Here is a 15,881-nt window from a genome sequence, read left to right on the forward strand (position 1 = left end):
GTCCGTTTTCGAATAATTTTTGTACGTTTTTATCGTCCAATTCTACCTCAACCCTCGTATAAAGTATTAAATGGAATTTGAGGTTAGAATTTTGATTTATGAGTCTCTGATCTGTCAATATTTCGTCTCTAATCGAAGATTTCTTAGTTTTTTTACGTTTTATTTTCCTTAAGAGTTTTTCCAAATGTTTTTTCGTCCGTTTTCGAATAATTTTTGTACGTTTTTATCGTCCAATTCTACCTCAACCCTCGTATAAAGTATTAAATTGAAATTTGAGGTTAGAATTTTGATTTATGAGTCTCTGATTTGCCGATATTGAGTCTCTAATCGAGGATTTTATAGTTTTTTAACGTTTTATTTTCCTTAAGAGTTTTTCCAAATGTTTTTTCGTCCGTTTTCGAATAATTTTTGTACGTTTTTATCGTCCAATTCTACCTCAACCCTCGTATAAAGTATTAAATGGAATTTGAGGTTAGAATTTTGATTTATGAGTCTCTGATCTGTCAATATTTCGTCTCTAATCGAAGATTTCTTAGTTTTTTAACGTTTTATTTTCCTTAAGAGTTTTTCCAAATGTTTTTTCGTCCGTTTTCGAATAATTTTTGTACGTTTTTATCGTCCAATTCTACCTCAACCCTCGTATAAAGTATTAAATGGAATTTGAGGTTAGAATTTTGATTTATGAGTCTCTGATCTGTCAATATTTCGTCTCTAATCGAAGATTTCTTAGTTTTTTAACGTTTTATTTTCCTTAAGAGTTTTTCCAAATGTTTTTTCGTCCGTTTTCGAATAATTTTTGTACTTTTTTATCGTCCAATTCTACCTCAACCCTCGTATAAAGTATTAAATTGAAATTTGAGGTTAGAATTTTGAGTTTTGAGTCTCTGATCTGCCGATATTACGTCTCAAATCGAAGATTTCTTAGTTTTTTTACGTTTTATTTTCCTTAAGAGTTTTTCCAAATGTTTTTTAGTCCGTTTTCGAATAATTTTTGTACGTTTTTATCGTCCAATTCTACCTCAACCCTCGTATAAAGTATTAAATGGAATTTGAGGTTAGAATTTTGATTTATGAGTCTCTGATTTGCCGATATTGAGTCTCTAATCGAGGATTTTATAGTTTTTTAACGTTTTATTTTCCTTAAGAGTTTTTCCAAATGTTTTTTCGTCCGTTTTCGAATAATTTTTGTACGTTTTTATCGTCCAATTCTACCTCAACCCTCGTATAAAGTATTAAATTGAAATTTGAGGTTAGAATTTTGAGTTTTGAGTCTCTGATCTGCCGATATTACGTCTCAAATCGAAGATTTCTTAGTTTTTTTACGTTTTATTTTCCTTAAGAGTTTTTCCAAATGTTTTTTCGTCCGTTTTCGAATAATTTTTGTACGTTTTTATCGTCCAATTCTACCTCAACCCTCGTATAAAGTATTAAATGGAATTTGAGGTTAGAATTTTGATTTATGAGTCTCTGATCTGTCAATATTTCGTCTCTAATCGAAGATTTCTTAGTTTTTTAACGTTTTATTTTCCTTAAGAGTTTTTCCAAATGTTTTTTCGTCCGTTTTCGAATAATTTTTGTACGTTTTTATCGTCCAATTCTACCTCAACCCTCGTATAAAGTATTAAATTGAAATTTGAGGTTAGAATTTTGATTTATGAGTCTCTGATTTGCCGATATTGAGTCTCTAATCGAGGATTTTATAGTTTTTTAACGTTTTATTTTCCTTAAGAGTTTTTCCAAATGTTTTTTCGTCCGTTTTCGAATAATTTTTGTACTTTTTTATCGTCCAATTCTACCTCAACCCTCGTATAAAGTATTAAATTGAAATTTGAGGTTAGAATTTTGAGTTTTGAGTCTCTGATCTGCCGATATTACGTCTCAAATCGAAGATTTCTTAGTTTTTTTACGTTTTATTTTCCTTAAGAGTTTTTCCAAATGTTTTTTAGTCCGTTTTCGAATAATTTTTGTACGTTTTTATCGTCCAATTCTACCTCAACCCTCGTATAAAGTATTAAATGGAATTTGAGGTTAGAATTTTGATTTATGAGTCTCTGATTTGCCGATATTGAGTCTCTAATCGAGGATTTTATAGTTTTTTAACGTTTTATTTTCCTTAAGAGTTTTTCCAAATGTTTTTTCGTCCGTTTTCGAATAATTTTTGTACGTTTTTATCGTCCAATTCTACCTCAACCCTCGTATAAAGTATTAAATTGAAATTTGAGGTTAGAATTTTGAGTTTTGAGTCTCTGATCTGCCGATATTACGTCTCAAATCGAAGATTTCTTAGTTTTTTTACGTTTTATTTTCCTTAAGAGTTTTTCCAAATGTTTTTTCGTCCGTTTTCGAATAATTTTTGTACGTTTTTATCGTCCAATTCTACCTCAACCCTCGTATAAAGTATTAAATGGAATTTGAGGTTAGAATTTTGATTTATGAGTCTCTGATCTGTCAATATTTCGTCTCTAATCGAAGATTTCTTAGTTTTTTAACGTTTTATTTTCCTTAAGAGTTTTTCCAAATGTTTTTTAGTCCGTTTTCGAATAATTTTTGTACTTTTTTATCGTCCAATTCTACCTCAACCCTCGTATAAAGTATTAAATTGAAATTTGAGGTTAGAATTTTGATTTATGAGTCTCTGATTTGCCGATATTGAGTCTCTAATCGAGGATTTTATAGTTTTTTAACGTTTTATTTTCCTTAAGAGTTTTTCCAAATGTTTTTTCGTCCGTTTTCGAATAATTTTTGTACTTTTTTATCGTCCAATTCTACCTCAACCCTCGTATAAAGTATTAAATTGAAATTTGAGGTTAGAATTTTGAGTTTTGAGTCTCTGATCTGCCGATATTACGTCTCAAATCGAAGATTTCTTAGTTTTTTTACGTTTTATTTTCCTTAAGAGTTTTTCCAAATGTTTTTTAGTCCGTTTTCGAATAATTTTTGTACGTTTTTATCGTCCAATTCTACCTCAACCCTCGTATAAAGTATTAAATTGAAATTTGAGGTTAGAATTTTGAGTTTTGAGTCTCTGATCTGCCGATATTACGTCTCAAATCGAAGATTTCTTAGTTTTTTTACGTTTTATTTTCCTTAAGAGTTTTTCCAAATGTTTTTTCGTCCGTTTTCGAATAATTTTTGTACGTTTTTATCGTCCAATTCTACCTCAACCCTCGTATAAAGTATTAAATGGAATTTGAGGTTAGAATTTTGATTTATGAGTCTCTGATCTGTCAATATTTCGTCTCTAATCGAGGATTTCTTAGTTTTTTTACGTTTTATTTTCCTTAAGAGTTTTTCCAAATGTTTTTTCGTCCGTTTTCGAATAATTTTTGTACGTTTTTATCGTCCAATTCTACCTCAACCCTCGTACAAAGTATTAAATTGAAATTTGAGGTTAGGATTTTGAATTATGAGAATAATTGTTTTTGTGGTTTTCGGTCTTTTTTTCCGAAATTTTCCGTCTCCATTGGATTCAGAACATAATTTATAATTTGATGTTGGTATAGTATGAAATTTTTGGTATTTTCCGCTTGAACAATCCAAATCTTAAAGGATGATGATTACAACTTTTTAAAATCGTAACTCGATAAAAAATGCGAATTTTTCATATAAAAAACTTGAAATTTGTCGATGAATTTCAATATTGAACTGATACGTCACGCAATAAGTCGTGTGACTGACACGCAGATGGCGCTGTCATTGTCAAATCCATATGACGTTTATAAAACTACGAATAAAATGTTTTGACATATCGATTACTTACTTACTACTACTACTTACTACTTAATTTTTGGATTGTTTGAATGTAAAAATCGATTCCTCATCCACCTTATAGTCCAGGTCTGGTCCTCGGTGACTACTGGACAAATCCTTGTACAAGCACGACATCGAGAACTTAGAGAAAAGTTGGAACGATTGTATCGATACAAAAAATCGATTTTTGTTTAAAAAAATTGTTTTTTTTTTTAGTCAGTAACACGACTTATCGAGCCTCGTACTTATTTTTCTAAATAATTTGAGACGACATCGTTAAATTTTTTTACAGCTTGGTAGATACAGCCCCATAGGTGCTGGAGAATTTTGGATAACCTCAATCGACAGCGCCATAACTCAAAATATGCACGCCATCATTTATCGGTAAGGATTCCGACCGAATATTTTTTTTTTTTTTTAAATGTTATAGTCTGTTCGAAAATTATTATTTGTACGATAACGAAAAATAAAAAAAGAAGAAGAAAACTGTGTCGACCGAGTAATTAATTACCGTTGCAATCTGTATTGTTGACCAGTCTAGACGGATCTTCCTAAAAATAAAACGAATCCGAAGAGAAAGTGTATTAGACGTTACTTCCCAAAATACCCCGCGTCCAAATTCTATTTTTCACGATTCATTCGGTAGCCAAAACATTTTATTTATTCTATTGGATAATACGAGGGTCGCGCTGTATATTTCGAGATACTAACGAGTGAAAAATTTTTTCAACGACCACAATTGATCGAGGATCCGGCGTCTGGAGTTGCTTTGATCACTTAATTGGTGCATTTTAGATCGTATTTATCAAAAGTACGTTCGCTGACATATAGACGGCGCTGCTAGCATCAAATTCGTACGATTTCCGGTTAGTCATAACCTTCAAAATAGGCGTGTATTAATTTGACAGCTGTCTTATTATTAATTTATAGGTTATAGCAATTTTTGTCGGTTTATTCGGACTTTGTTCGATGAAAATCAATCAAATAACAATTTTGATCAAATTCAATTGAATTTTCTGTCGAAAATCCAGTGTCTAGATTTGTTTTGATCGTATATATCAAAAGTACGTTCGCTGACATATAGACGGCGCTGCTAGCATCAAATTCGCATGATTTCCGGTTAGTCGTAACCTTCAAAATAGTCGTGTATAGATTTGACAGCTGTCTTACTATTAATTTATAGGTTATAGCAGTTTTTGTCGGTTTATTCGGACTTTGTTCGATGAAAATCAATCAAATAACAATTTTGATCAAATTCAATTGAATTTTCTGTCGAAAATCCAGTGTCTAGATTTGTTTTGATCGTATTTATCAAAAGTACGTTCGCTGACATATAGACGGCGCTGCTAGCATCAAATTCGCATGATTTCCGGTTAGTCGTAACCTTCAAAATAGTCGTGTATAGATTTGACAGCTGTCTTACTATTAATTTATAGGTTATAGCAATTTTTGTCGGTTTATTCGGACTTTGTTCGATGAAAATCAATCAAATAACAATTTTGATCAAGTTCAATTGAATTTACTGTCAAAAATCCAACGTCTAGAGTTGTTTCGATCGTATATATCAAAAGTACGTTCGCTGACATATAGACGGCGCTGCTAGCATCAAATTCGCATGATTTCCGGTTAGTCGTAACCTTCAAAATAGGCGTGTATTAATTTGACAGCTGTCTTATTATTAATTTATAGGTTATAGCAGTTTTTGTCGGTTTATTCGGACTTTACTCGATGAAAATCAATCAAATAACAATTTTGATCAAGTTCAATTGAATTTACTGTCAAAAATCCAACGTCTAGAGTTGTTTCGATCGTATATATCAAAAGTACGTTCGCTGACATATAGACGACGCTGCTAGCATCAAATTTGTACGATTTCCGGTTAGTCGTAACCTTCAAAATAGGCGTGTATTAATTTGACAGCTGTCTTATTATTAATTTATAGGTTATAGCAATTTTTGTCGGTTTATTCGGACTTTGTTCGATGAAAATCAATCAAATAACAATTTTGATCAAGTTCAATTGAATTTATTGTCAAAAATCCAACGTCTAGAGTTGTTTCGATCGTATATATCAAAAGTACGTTCGCTGACATATAGACGGCGCTGCTAGCATCAAATTCGCATGATTTCCGGTTAGTCGTAACCTTCAAAATAGGCGTGTATTAATTTGACAGCTGTCTTATTATTAATTTATAGGTTATAGCAATTTTTGTCGGTTTATTCGGACTTTGTTCGATGAAAATCAATCAAATAACAATTTTGATCAAGTTCAATTGAATTTACTGTCAAAAATCCAACGTCTAGAGTTGTTTCGATCGTATATATCAAAAGTACGTTCGCTGACATATAGACGGCGCTGCTAGCATCAAATTCGCATGATTTCCGGTTAGTCGTAACCTTCAAAATAGGCGTGTATTAATTTGACAGCTGTCTTATTATTAATTTATAGGTTATAGCAATTTTTGTCGGTTTATTCGGACTTTGTTCGATGAAAATCAATCAAATAACAATTTTGATCAAATTCAATTGAATTTTCTGTCGAAAATCCAGTGTCTAGATTTGTTTTGATCGTATTTATCAAAAGTACGTTCGCTGACATATAGACGGCGCTGCTAGCATCAAATTCGCATGATTTCCGGTTAGTCGTAACCTTCAAAATAGGCGTGTATTAATTTGACAGCTGTCTTATTATTAATTTATAGGTTATAGCAATTTTTGTCGGTTTATTCGGACTTTGTTCGATGAAAATCAATCAAATAACAATTTTGATCAAATTCAATTGAATTTTCTGTCGAAAATCCAGTGTCTAGATTTGTTTTGATCGTATTTATCAAAAGTACGTTCGCTGACATATAGACGGCGCTGCTAGCATCAAATTCGCATGATTTCCGGTTAGTCGTAACCTTCAAAATAGGCGTGTATTAATTTGACAGCTGTCTTATTATTAATTTATAGGTTATAGCAATTTTTGTCGGTTTATTCGGACTTTGTTCGATGAAAATCAATCAAATAACAATTTTGATCAAGTTCAATTGAATTTACTGTCAAAAATCCAACGTCTAGAGTTGTTTCGATCGTATATATCAAAAGTACGTTCGCTGACATATAGACGACGCTGCTAGCATCAAATTCGCATGATTTCCGGTTAGTCGTAACCTTCAAAATAGGCGTGTATTAATTTGACAGCTGTCTTATTATTAATTTATAGGTTATAGCAATTTTTGTCGGTTTATTCGGACTTTGTTCGATGAAAATCAATCAAATAACAATTTTGATCAAGTTCAATTGAATTTATTGTCAAAAATCCAACGTCTAGAGTTGTTTCGATCGTATATATCAAAAGTACGTTCGCTGACATATAGACGGCGCTGCTAGCATCAAATTCGCATGATTTCCGGTTAGTCGTAACCTTCAAAATAGGCGTGTATTAATTTGACAGCTGTCTTATTATTAATTTATAGGTTATAGCAATTTTTGTCGGTTTATTCGGACTTTGTTCGATGAAAATCAATCAAATAACAATTTTGATCAAGTTCAATTGAATTTACTGTCGAAAATCCAGTGTCTAGATTTGTTTCGATCGTATTTATCAAAAGTACGTTCGCTGACATATAGACGGCGCTGCTAGCATCAAATTCGCATGATTTCCGGTTAGTCGTAACCTTCAAAATAGGCGTGTATTAATTTGACAGCTGTCTTATTATTAATTTATAGGTTATAGCAATTTTTGTCGGTTTATTCGGACTTTGTTCGATGAAAATCAATCAAATAACAATTTTGATCAAGTTCAATTGAATTTACTGTCGAAAATCCAGTGTCTAGATTTGTTTCGATCGTATTTATCAAAAGTACGTTCGCTGACATATAGACGGCGCTGCTAGCATCAAATTCGCATGATTTCCGGTTAGTCGTAACCTTCAAAATAGGCGTGTATTAATTTGACAGCTGTCTTATTATTAATTTATAGGTTATAGCAATTTTTGTCGGTTTATTCGGACTTTGTTCGATGAAAATCAATCAAATAACAATTTTGATCAAGTTCAATTGAATTTACTGTCAAAAATCCAACGTCTAGAGTTGTTTCGATCGTATTTATCAAAAGTACGTTCGCTGACATATAGACGGCGCTGCTAGCATCAAATTCGCATGATTTCCGGTTAGTCGTAACCTTCAAAATAGTCGTGTATAGATTTGACAGCTGTCTTACTATTAATTTATAGGTTATAGCAGTTTTTGTCGGTTTATTCGGACTTTGTTCGATGAAAATCAATCAAATAACAATTTTGATCAAGTTCAATTGAATTTTCTGTCGAAAATCCAGTGTCTAGATTTGTTTCGATCGTATATATCAAAAGTACGTTCGCTGACATATAGACGGCGCTGCTAGCATCAAATTCGTACGATTTCCGGTTAGTCGTAACCTTCAAAATAGTCGTGTATAGATTTAACAGCTGTCTTACTATTAATTTATAGGTTATAGCAGTTTTTGTCGGTTTATTCGGACTTTGTTCGATGAAAATCAATCAAATAACAATTTTGATCAAGTTCAATTGAATTTACTGTCAAAAATCCAACGTCTAGAGTTGTTTCGATCGTATTTATCAAAAGTACGTTCGCTGACATATAGACGGCGCTGCTAGCATCAAATTCGCATGATTTCCGGTTAGTCGTAACCTTCAAAATAGTCGTGTATAGATTTAACAGCTGTCTTACTATTAATTTATAGGTTATAGCAGTTTTTGTCGGTTTATTCGGACTTTGTTCGATGAAAATCAATCAAATAACAATTTTGATCAAGTTCAATTGAATTTACTGTCAAAAATCCAACGTCTAGAGTTGTTTCGATCGTATTTATCAAAAGTACGTTCGCTGACATATAGACGGCGCTGCTAGCATCAAATTCGCATGATTTCCGGTTAGTCGTAACCTTCAAAATAGTCGTGTATAGATTTGACAGCTGTCTTACTATTAATTTATAGGTTATAGCAGTTTTTGTCGGTTTATTCGGACTTTGTTCGATGAAAATCAATCAAATAACAATTTTGATCAAGTTCAATTGAATTTACTGTTAAAAATCCAACGTCTAGAGTTGTTTCGATCGTATTTATCAAAAGTACGTTCGCTGACATATAGACGGCGCTGCTAGCATCAAATTCGCATGATTTCCGGTTAGTCGTAACCTTCAAAATAGTCGTGTATAGATTTGACAGCTGTCTTACTATTAATTTATAGGTTATAGCAATTTTTGTCGGTTTATTCGGACTTTACTCGATGAAAATCAATCAAATAACAATTTTGATCAAGTTCAATTGAATTTACTGTCAAAAATCCAACGTCTAGAGTTGTTTCGATCGTATATATCAAAAGTACGTTCGCTGACATATAGACGGCGCTGCTAGCATCAAATTCGCATGATTTCCGGTTAGTCGTAACCTTCAAAATAGGCGTGTATTAATTTGACAGCTGTCTTATTATTAATTTATAGGTTATAGCAATTTTTGTCGGTTTATTCGGACTTTGTTCGATGAAAATCAATCAAATAACAATTTTGATCAAATTCAATTGAATTTTCTGTCGAAAATCCAGTGTCTAGATTTGTTTCGATCGTATTTATCAAAAGTACGTTCGCTGACATATAGACGGCGCTGCTAGCATCAAATTCGCATGATTTCCGGTTAGTCGTAACCTTCAAAATAGTCGTGTATAGATTTGACAGCTGTCTTACTATTAATTTATAGGTTATAGCAATTTTTGTCGGTTTATTCGGACTTTCCTCGATGAAAATCAATCAAATAACAATTTTGATCAAATTCAATTGAATTTTCTGTCGAAAATCCAGTGTCTAGATTTGTTTCGATCGTATTTATCAAAAGTACGTTCGCTGACATATAGACGGCGCTGCTAGCATCAAATTCGCATGATTTCCGGTTAGTCGTAACCTTCAAAATAGTCGTGTATAGATTTGACAGCTGTCTTACTATTAATTTATAGGTTATAGCAATTTTTGTCGGTTTATTCGGACTTTCCTCGATGAAAATCAATCAAATAACAATTTTGATCAAGTTCAATTGAATTTTCTGTCGAAAATCCAGTGTCTAGATTTGTTTCGATCGTATTTATCAAAAGTACGTTCGCTGACATATAGACGGCGCTACTAGCATCAAATTCGCATGATTTCCGGTTAGTCGTAACCTTCAAAATAGTCGTGTATAGATTTGACAGCTGTCTTACTATTAATTTATAGGTTATAGCAATTTTTGTCGGTTTATTCGGACTTTGTTCGATGAAAATCAATCAAATAACAATTTTGATCAAGTTCAATTGAATTTTCTGTCGAAAATCCAGTGTCTAGATTTGTTTCGATCGTATTTATCAAAAGTACGTTCGCTGACATATAGACGGCGCTACTAGCATCAAATTCGCATGATTTCCGGTTAGTCGTAACCTTCAAAATAGTCGTGTATAGATTTGACAGCTGTCTTACTATTAATTTATAGGTTATAGCAATTTTTGTCGGTTTATTCGGACTTTCCTCGATGAAAATCAATCAAATAACAATTTTGATCAAATTCAATTGAATTTTCTGTCGAAAATCCAGTGTCTAGATTTGTTTCGATCGTATTTATCAAAAGTACGTTCGCTGACATATAGACGGCGCTGCTAGCATCAAATTCGCATGATTTCCGGTTAGTCGTAACCTTCAAAATAGTCGTGTATAGATTTGACAGCTGTCTTACTATTAATTTATAGGTTATAGCAATTTTTGTCGGTTTATTCGGACTTTCCTCGATGAAAATCAATCAAATAACAATTTTGATCAAATTCAATTGAATTTTCTGTCGAAAATCCAGTGTCTAGATTTGTTTCGATCGTATTTATCAAAAGTACGTTCGCTGACATATAGACGGCGCTGCTAGCATCAAATTCGCATGATTTCCGGTTAGTCGTAACCTTCAAAATAGTCGTGTATAGATTTGACAGCTGTCTTACTATTAATTTATAGGTTATAGCAATTTTTGTCGGTTTATTCGGACTTTCCTCGATGAAAATCAATCAAATAACAATTTTGATCAAGTTCAATTGAATTTTCTGTCGAAAATCCAGTGTCTAGATTTGTTTCGATCGTATTTATCAAAAGTACGTTCGCTGACATATAGACGGCGCTACTAGCATCAAATTCGCATGATTTCCGGTTAGTCGTAACCTTCAAAATAGTCGTGTATAGATTTGACAGCTGTCTTACTATTAATTTATAGGTTATAGCAATTTTTGTCGGTTTATTCGGACTTTGTTCGATGAAAATCAATCAAATAACAATTTTGATCAAGTTCAATTGAATTTTCTGTCGAAAATCCAGTGTCTAGATTTGTTTCGATCGTATTTATCAAAAGTACGTTCGCTGACATATAGACGGCGCTACTAGCATCAAATTCGCATGATTTCCGGTTAGTCGTAACCTTCAAAATAGTCGTGTATAGATTTGACAGCTGTCTTACTATTAATTTATAGGTTATAGCAATTTTTGTCGGTTTATTCGGACTTTGTTCGATGAAAATCAATCAAATAACAATTTTGATCAAGTTCAATTGAATTTTCTGTCGAAAATCCAGTGTCTAGATTTGTTTCGATCGTATTTATCAAAAGTACGTTCGCTGACATATAGACGGCGCTGCTAGCATCAAATTTGTACGATTTCCGGTTAGTCATAACCTTCAAAATAGTCGTGTATAGATTTGACAGCTGTCTTACTATTAATTTATAGGTTATAGCAATTTTTGTCGGTTTATTCGGACTTTGTTCGATGAAAATCAATCAAATAACAATTTTGATCAAGTTCAATTGAATTTTCTGTCGAAAATCCAACGTCTAGAGTTGTTTCGATCGTATATATCAAAAGTACGTTCGCTGACATATAGACGGCGCTGCTAGCATCAAATTTGTACGATTTCCGGTTAGTCATAACCTTCAAAATAGTCGTGTATAGATTTGACAGCTGTCTTACTATTAATTTATAGGTTATAGCAATTTTTGTCGGTTTATTCGGACTTTGTTCGATGAAAATCAATCAAATAACAATTTTGATCAAGTTCAATTGAATTTTCTGTCGAAAATCCAGTGTCTAGATTTGTTTCGATCGTATATATCAAAAGTACGTTCGCTGACATATAGACGGCGCTGCTAGCATCAAATTCGTACGATTTCCGGTTAGTCATAACCTTCAAAATAGTCGTGTATAGATTTGACAGCTGTCTTACTATTAATTTATAGGTTATAGCAATTTTTGTCGGTTTATTCGGACTTTGTTCGATGAAAATCAATCAAATAACAATTTTGATCAAGTTCAATTGAATTTTCTGTCGAAAATCCAGTGTCTAGATTTGTTTTGATCGTATATATCAAAAGTACGTTCGCTGACATATAGACGGCGCTGCTAGCATCAAATTCGTACGATTTCCAGTTAGTCGTAACCTTCAAAATAGTCGTGTATAGATTTGACAGCTGTCTTACTATTAATTTATAGGTTATAGCAGTTTTTGTCGGTTTATTCGGACTTTACTCGATGAAAATCAATCAAATAACAATTTTGATCAAGTTCAATTGAATTTACTGTCAAAAATCCAACGTCTAGAGTTGTTTCGATCGTATATATCAAAAGTACGTTCGCTGACATATAGACGACGCTGCTAGCATCAAATTTGTACGATTTCCGGTTAGTCGTAACCTTCAAAATAGTCGTGTATAGATTTGACAGCTGTCTTACTATTAATTTATAGGTTATAGCAGTTTTTGTCGGTTTATTCGGACTTTGTTCGATGAAAATCAATCAAATAACAATTTTGATCAAGTTCAATTGAATTTACTGTCAAAAATCCAACGTCTAGAGTTGTTTCGATCGTATATATCAAAAGTACGTTCGCTGACATATAGACGGCGCTGCTAGCATCAAATTCGTACGATTTCCGGTTAGTCGTAACCTTCAAAATAGTCGTGTATAGATTTGACAGCTGTCTTACTATTAATTTATAGGTTATAGCAATTTTTGTCGGTTTATTCGGACTTTGTTCGATGAAAATCAATCAAATAACAATTTTGATCAAATTCAATTGAATTTTCTGTCGAAAATCCAGTGTCTAGATTTGTTTCGATCGTATTTATCAAAAGTACGTTCGCTGACATATAGACGGCGCTGCTAGCATCAAATTCGCATGATTTCCGGTTAGTCGTAACCTTCAAAATAGGCGTGTATTAATTTGACAGCTGTCTTATTATTAATTTATAGGTTATAATTGGAGTTTATTAATTCAGTTTAGCGGCATTTCAAAATATACAGAGTGTTTCTCGTATTTATTAAATTTTTCTTGATTTTTTTTTTATTTTTGAAAATACAGATACGTGTGTTGTAATAATAAATCGTATGATTCAAACTGTTTTATTCGTGTTACGAAAATGATTTTTTTTAACAAATAAATTTGAAAATTTTAATTGTCAATCGTGACTAAATCTGGTCGATATGATGGTTGATGTATTGATTATTCGCGAATTTTGACGGATTTTTTTTGTTCAGTAATATGGGACAAAACAGGAGATTGTTGGAAATGCGCGTTAGATCGTCTTCGGCTACGGAATCTTCGAAACCCGCTGCTAATGCCCAGCCGGTTACAACGTCGTCTATAACCAAGGCGACTACAACACCGATTATCACAGCTCACAGTAAGTATTCGATTTTTTGAAAATTTTTAATTAAACTACTCGGATTTTGTTCAAAAATGCGTCGGAAAAAATACAATATTTCAGTATTCAGGCGCACCAACAATGTTTATGTCAATATTGACGTGACCGCGGCTTTAGGGATCGAAAAAAATGTTTTTGTTTTGTTGGAAACTCGAAAAATTCCATCTGTGAAAATATCCAAACGTCCTAATGAATTTCTAATAAAACCAAGCGAGCTTTTGATCAGCATTAAGCGATTCCAATACTGTTTTATAATATTAATAAGGTAATAATCTACATAGACTACCTGAAGAACGATCAAAAATTCTATAGGAACTTTTAGAAACGTCGGTATTTCTTCTAGAAGAATTGGAAAGACCTAAAACATGCTAAAATAGCACCAGAAACTTCTAGAAGCGTGGAATTTCGTCCTGGAAGAATTGGAAAGAATTGGAACCTTCGAAAATAGCAAAAACATTCTCCAGAATTTTCTAGAAGCGTAGAATTTCGTCCTGGGAGAATTGGAAAGACTTGGAACCTTCGAAAATAGCAAAAACATTCTCCAGAATTTTCTAGGAGCGTCGAATTTCGTCCTGGAAGAATTGGAAAGACTTGGAACCTTCGAAAATAGCAAAAACATTCTCCAGAATTTTCTAGAAGCGTAGAATTTCGTCCTGGGAGAATTGGAAAGACTTGGAACCTTCGAAAATAGCAAAAACATTCTCCAGAATTTTCTAGAAGCGTAGAATTTCGTCCTGGGAGAATTGGAAAGACTTGGAACCTTCGAAAATAGCAAAAACATTCTCCAGAATTTTCTAGAAGCGTAGAATTTCGTCCTGGGAGAATTGGAAAGACTTGGAACCTTCGAAAATAGCAAAAACATTCTCCAGAATTTTCTAGGAGCGTCGAATTTCGTCCTGGAAGAATTGGAAAGACTTGGAACCTTCGAAAATAGCAAAAACATTCTCCAGAATTTTCTAGGAGCGTCGAATTTCGTCCTGGAAGAATTGGAAAGACTTGGAACCTTCGAAAATAGCAAAAACATTCTCCAGAATTTTCTAGAAGCGTAGAATTTCGTCCTGGGAGAATTGGAAAGACTTGGAACCTTCGAAAATAGCAAAAACATTCTCCAGAATTTTCTAGAAGCGTAGAATTTCGTCCTGGGAGAATTGGAAAGACTTGGAACCTTCGAAAATAGCAAAAACATTCTCCAGAATTTTCTAGAAGCGTAGAATTTCGTCCTGGGAGACTTGGAAAGACTTGGAACCTTCGAAAATAGCAAAAACATTCTCCAGAATTTTCTAGAAGCGTAGAATTTCGTCCTGGGAGAATTGGAAAGACTTGAAACCTTCGAAAATAGCAAAAACATTCTCCAGAATTTTCTAGAAGCGTAGAATTTCGTCCTGGGAGAATTGGAAAGACTTGGAACCTTCGAAAATAGCAAAAACATTCTCCAGAATTTTCTAGAAGCGTAGAATTTCGTCCTGGGAGAATTGGAAAGACTTGGAACCTTCGAAAATAGCAAAAACATTCTCCAGAATTTTCTAGAAGCGTAGAATTTCGTCCTGGGAGAATTGGAAAGACTTGGAACCTTCGAAAATAGCAAAAACATTCTCCAGAATTTTTTAGAAGCGTAGAATTTCGTCCTGGGAGAATTGGAAAGACTTGGAACCTTCGAAAATAGCAAAAACATTCTCCAGAATTTTCTAGGAGCGTCGAATTTCGTCCTGGAAGAATTGGAAAGACTTGGAACCTTCGAAAATAGCAAAAACATTCTCCAGAATTTTCTAGAAGCGTAGAATTTCGTCCTGGGAGAATTGGAAAGACTTGGAACCTTCGAAAATAGCAAAAACATTCTCCAGAATTTTCTAGAAGCGTAGAATTTCGTCCTGGAAGAATTGGAAAGACTTGGAACCTTCGAAAATAGCAAAAACATTCTCCAGAATCATCTAGAAGCGTCGAATTTCGCCCTGGAACAATTGGAAAGACCTAAAACATGCTAAAATAGCACCAGAAACTTCTAGAAGCGTCGAATTTCGTCCTGGGAGAATTGGAAAGACTTGGAACCTTCGAAAATAGCAAAAACATTCTCCAGAATTTTCTAGAAGCGTAGAATTTCGTCCTGGGAGAATTGGAAAGACTTGGAACCTTCGAAAATAGCAAAAACATTCTCCAGAATTTTCTAGAAGCGTAGAATTTCGTCCTGGGAGAATTGGAAAGACTTGGAACCTTCGAAAATAGCAAAAACATTCTCCAGAATTTTCTAGAAGCGTAGAATTTCGTCCTGGGAGAATTGGAAAGACTTGGAACCTTCGAAAATAGCAAAAACATTCTCCAGAATTTTCTAGAAGCGTAGAATTTCGTCCTGGGAGAATTGGAAAGACTTGGAACCTTCGAAAATAGCAAAAACATTCTCCAGAA

At 33.3% G+C, this 15,881-nt stretch overlaps 1 protein-coding gene across 1 annotated transcript in view; it reads left to right on the forward strand.

Moving 5' to 3' along the window:
* The window catches only part of LOC130447621 (insulin receptor substrate 1), a 47,710-nt gene that overhangs the window by 12,010 nt on the left and 19,819 nt on the right, over positions 1-15,881 (forward strand). The window contains exons 3-4 of the mRNA XM_056784541.1: positions 4,043-4,134; positions 13,315-13,460. Coding sequence (XP_056640519.1) covers positions 4,043-4,134; positions 13,315-13,460 — 238 coding nt within the window. The remainder of the gene's footprint in view (positions 1-4,042; positions 4,135-13,314; positions 13,461-15,881) is intronic.

Source organism: Diorhabda sublineata, chromosome 8, assembly GCF_026230105.1.
Source record: "Diorhabda sublineata isolate icDioSubl1.1 chromosome 8, icDioSubl1.1, whole genome shotgun sequence".
Lineage (NCBI taxonomy): Eukaryota > Metazoa > Arthropoda > Insecta > Coleoptera > Chrysomelidae > Diorhabda > Diorhabda sublineata.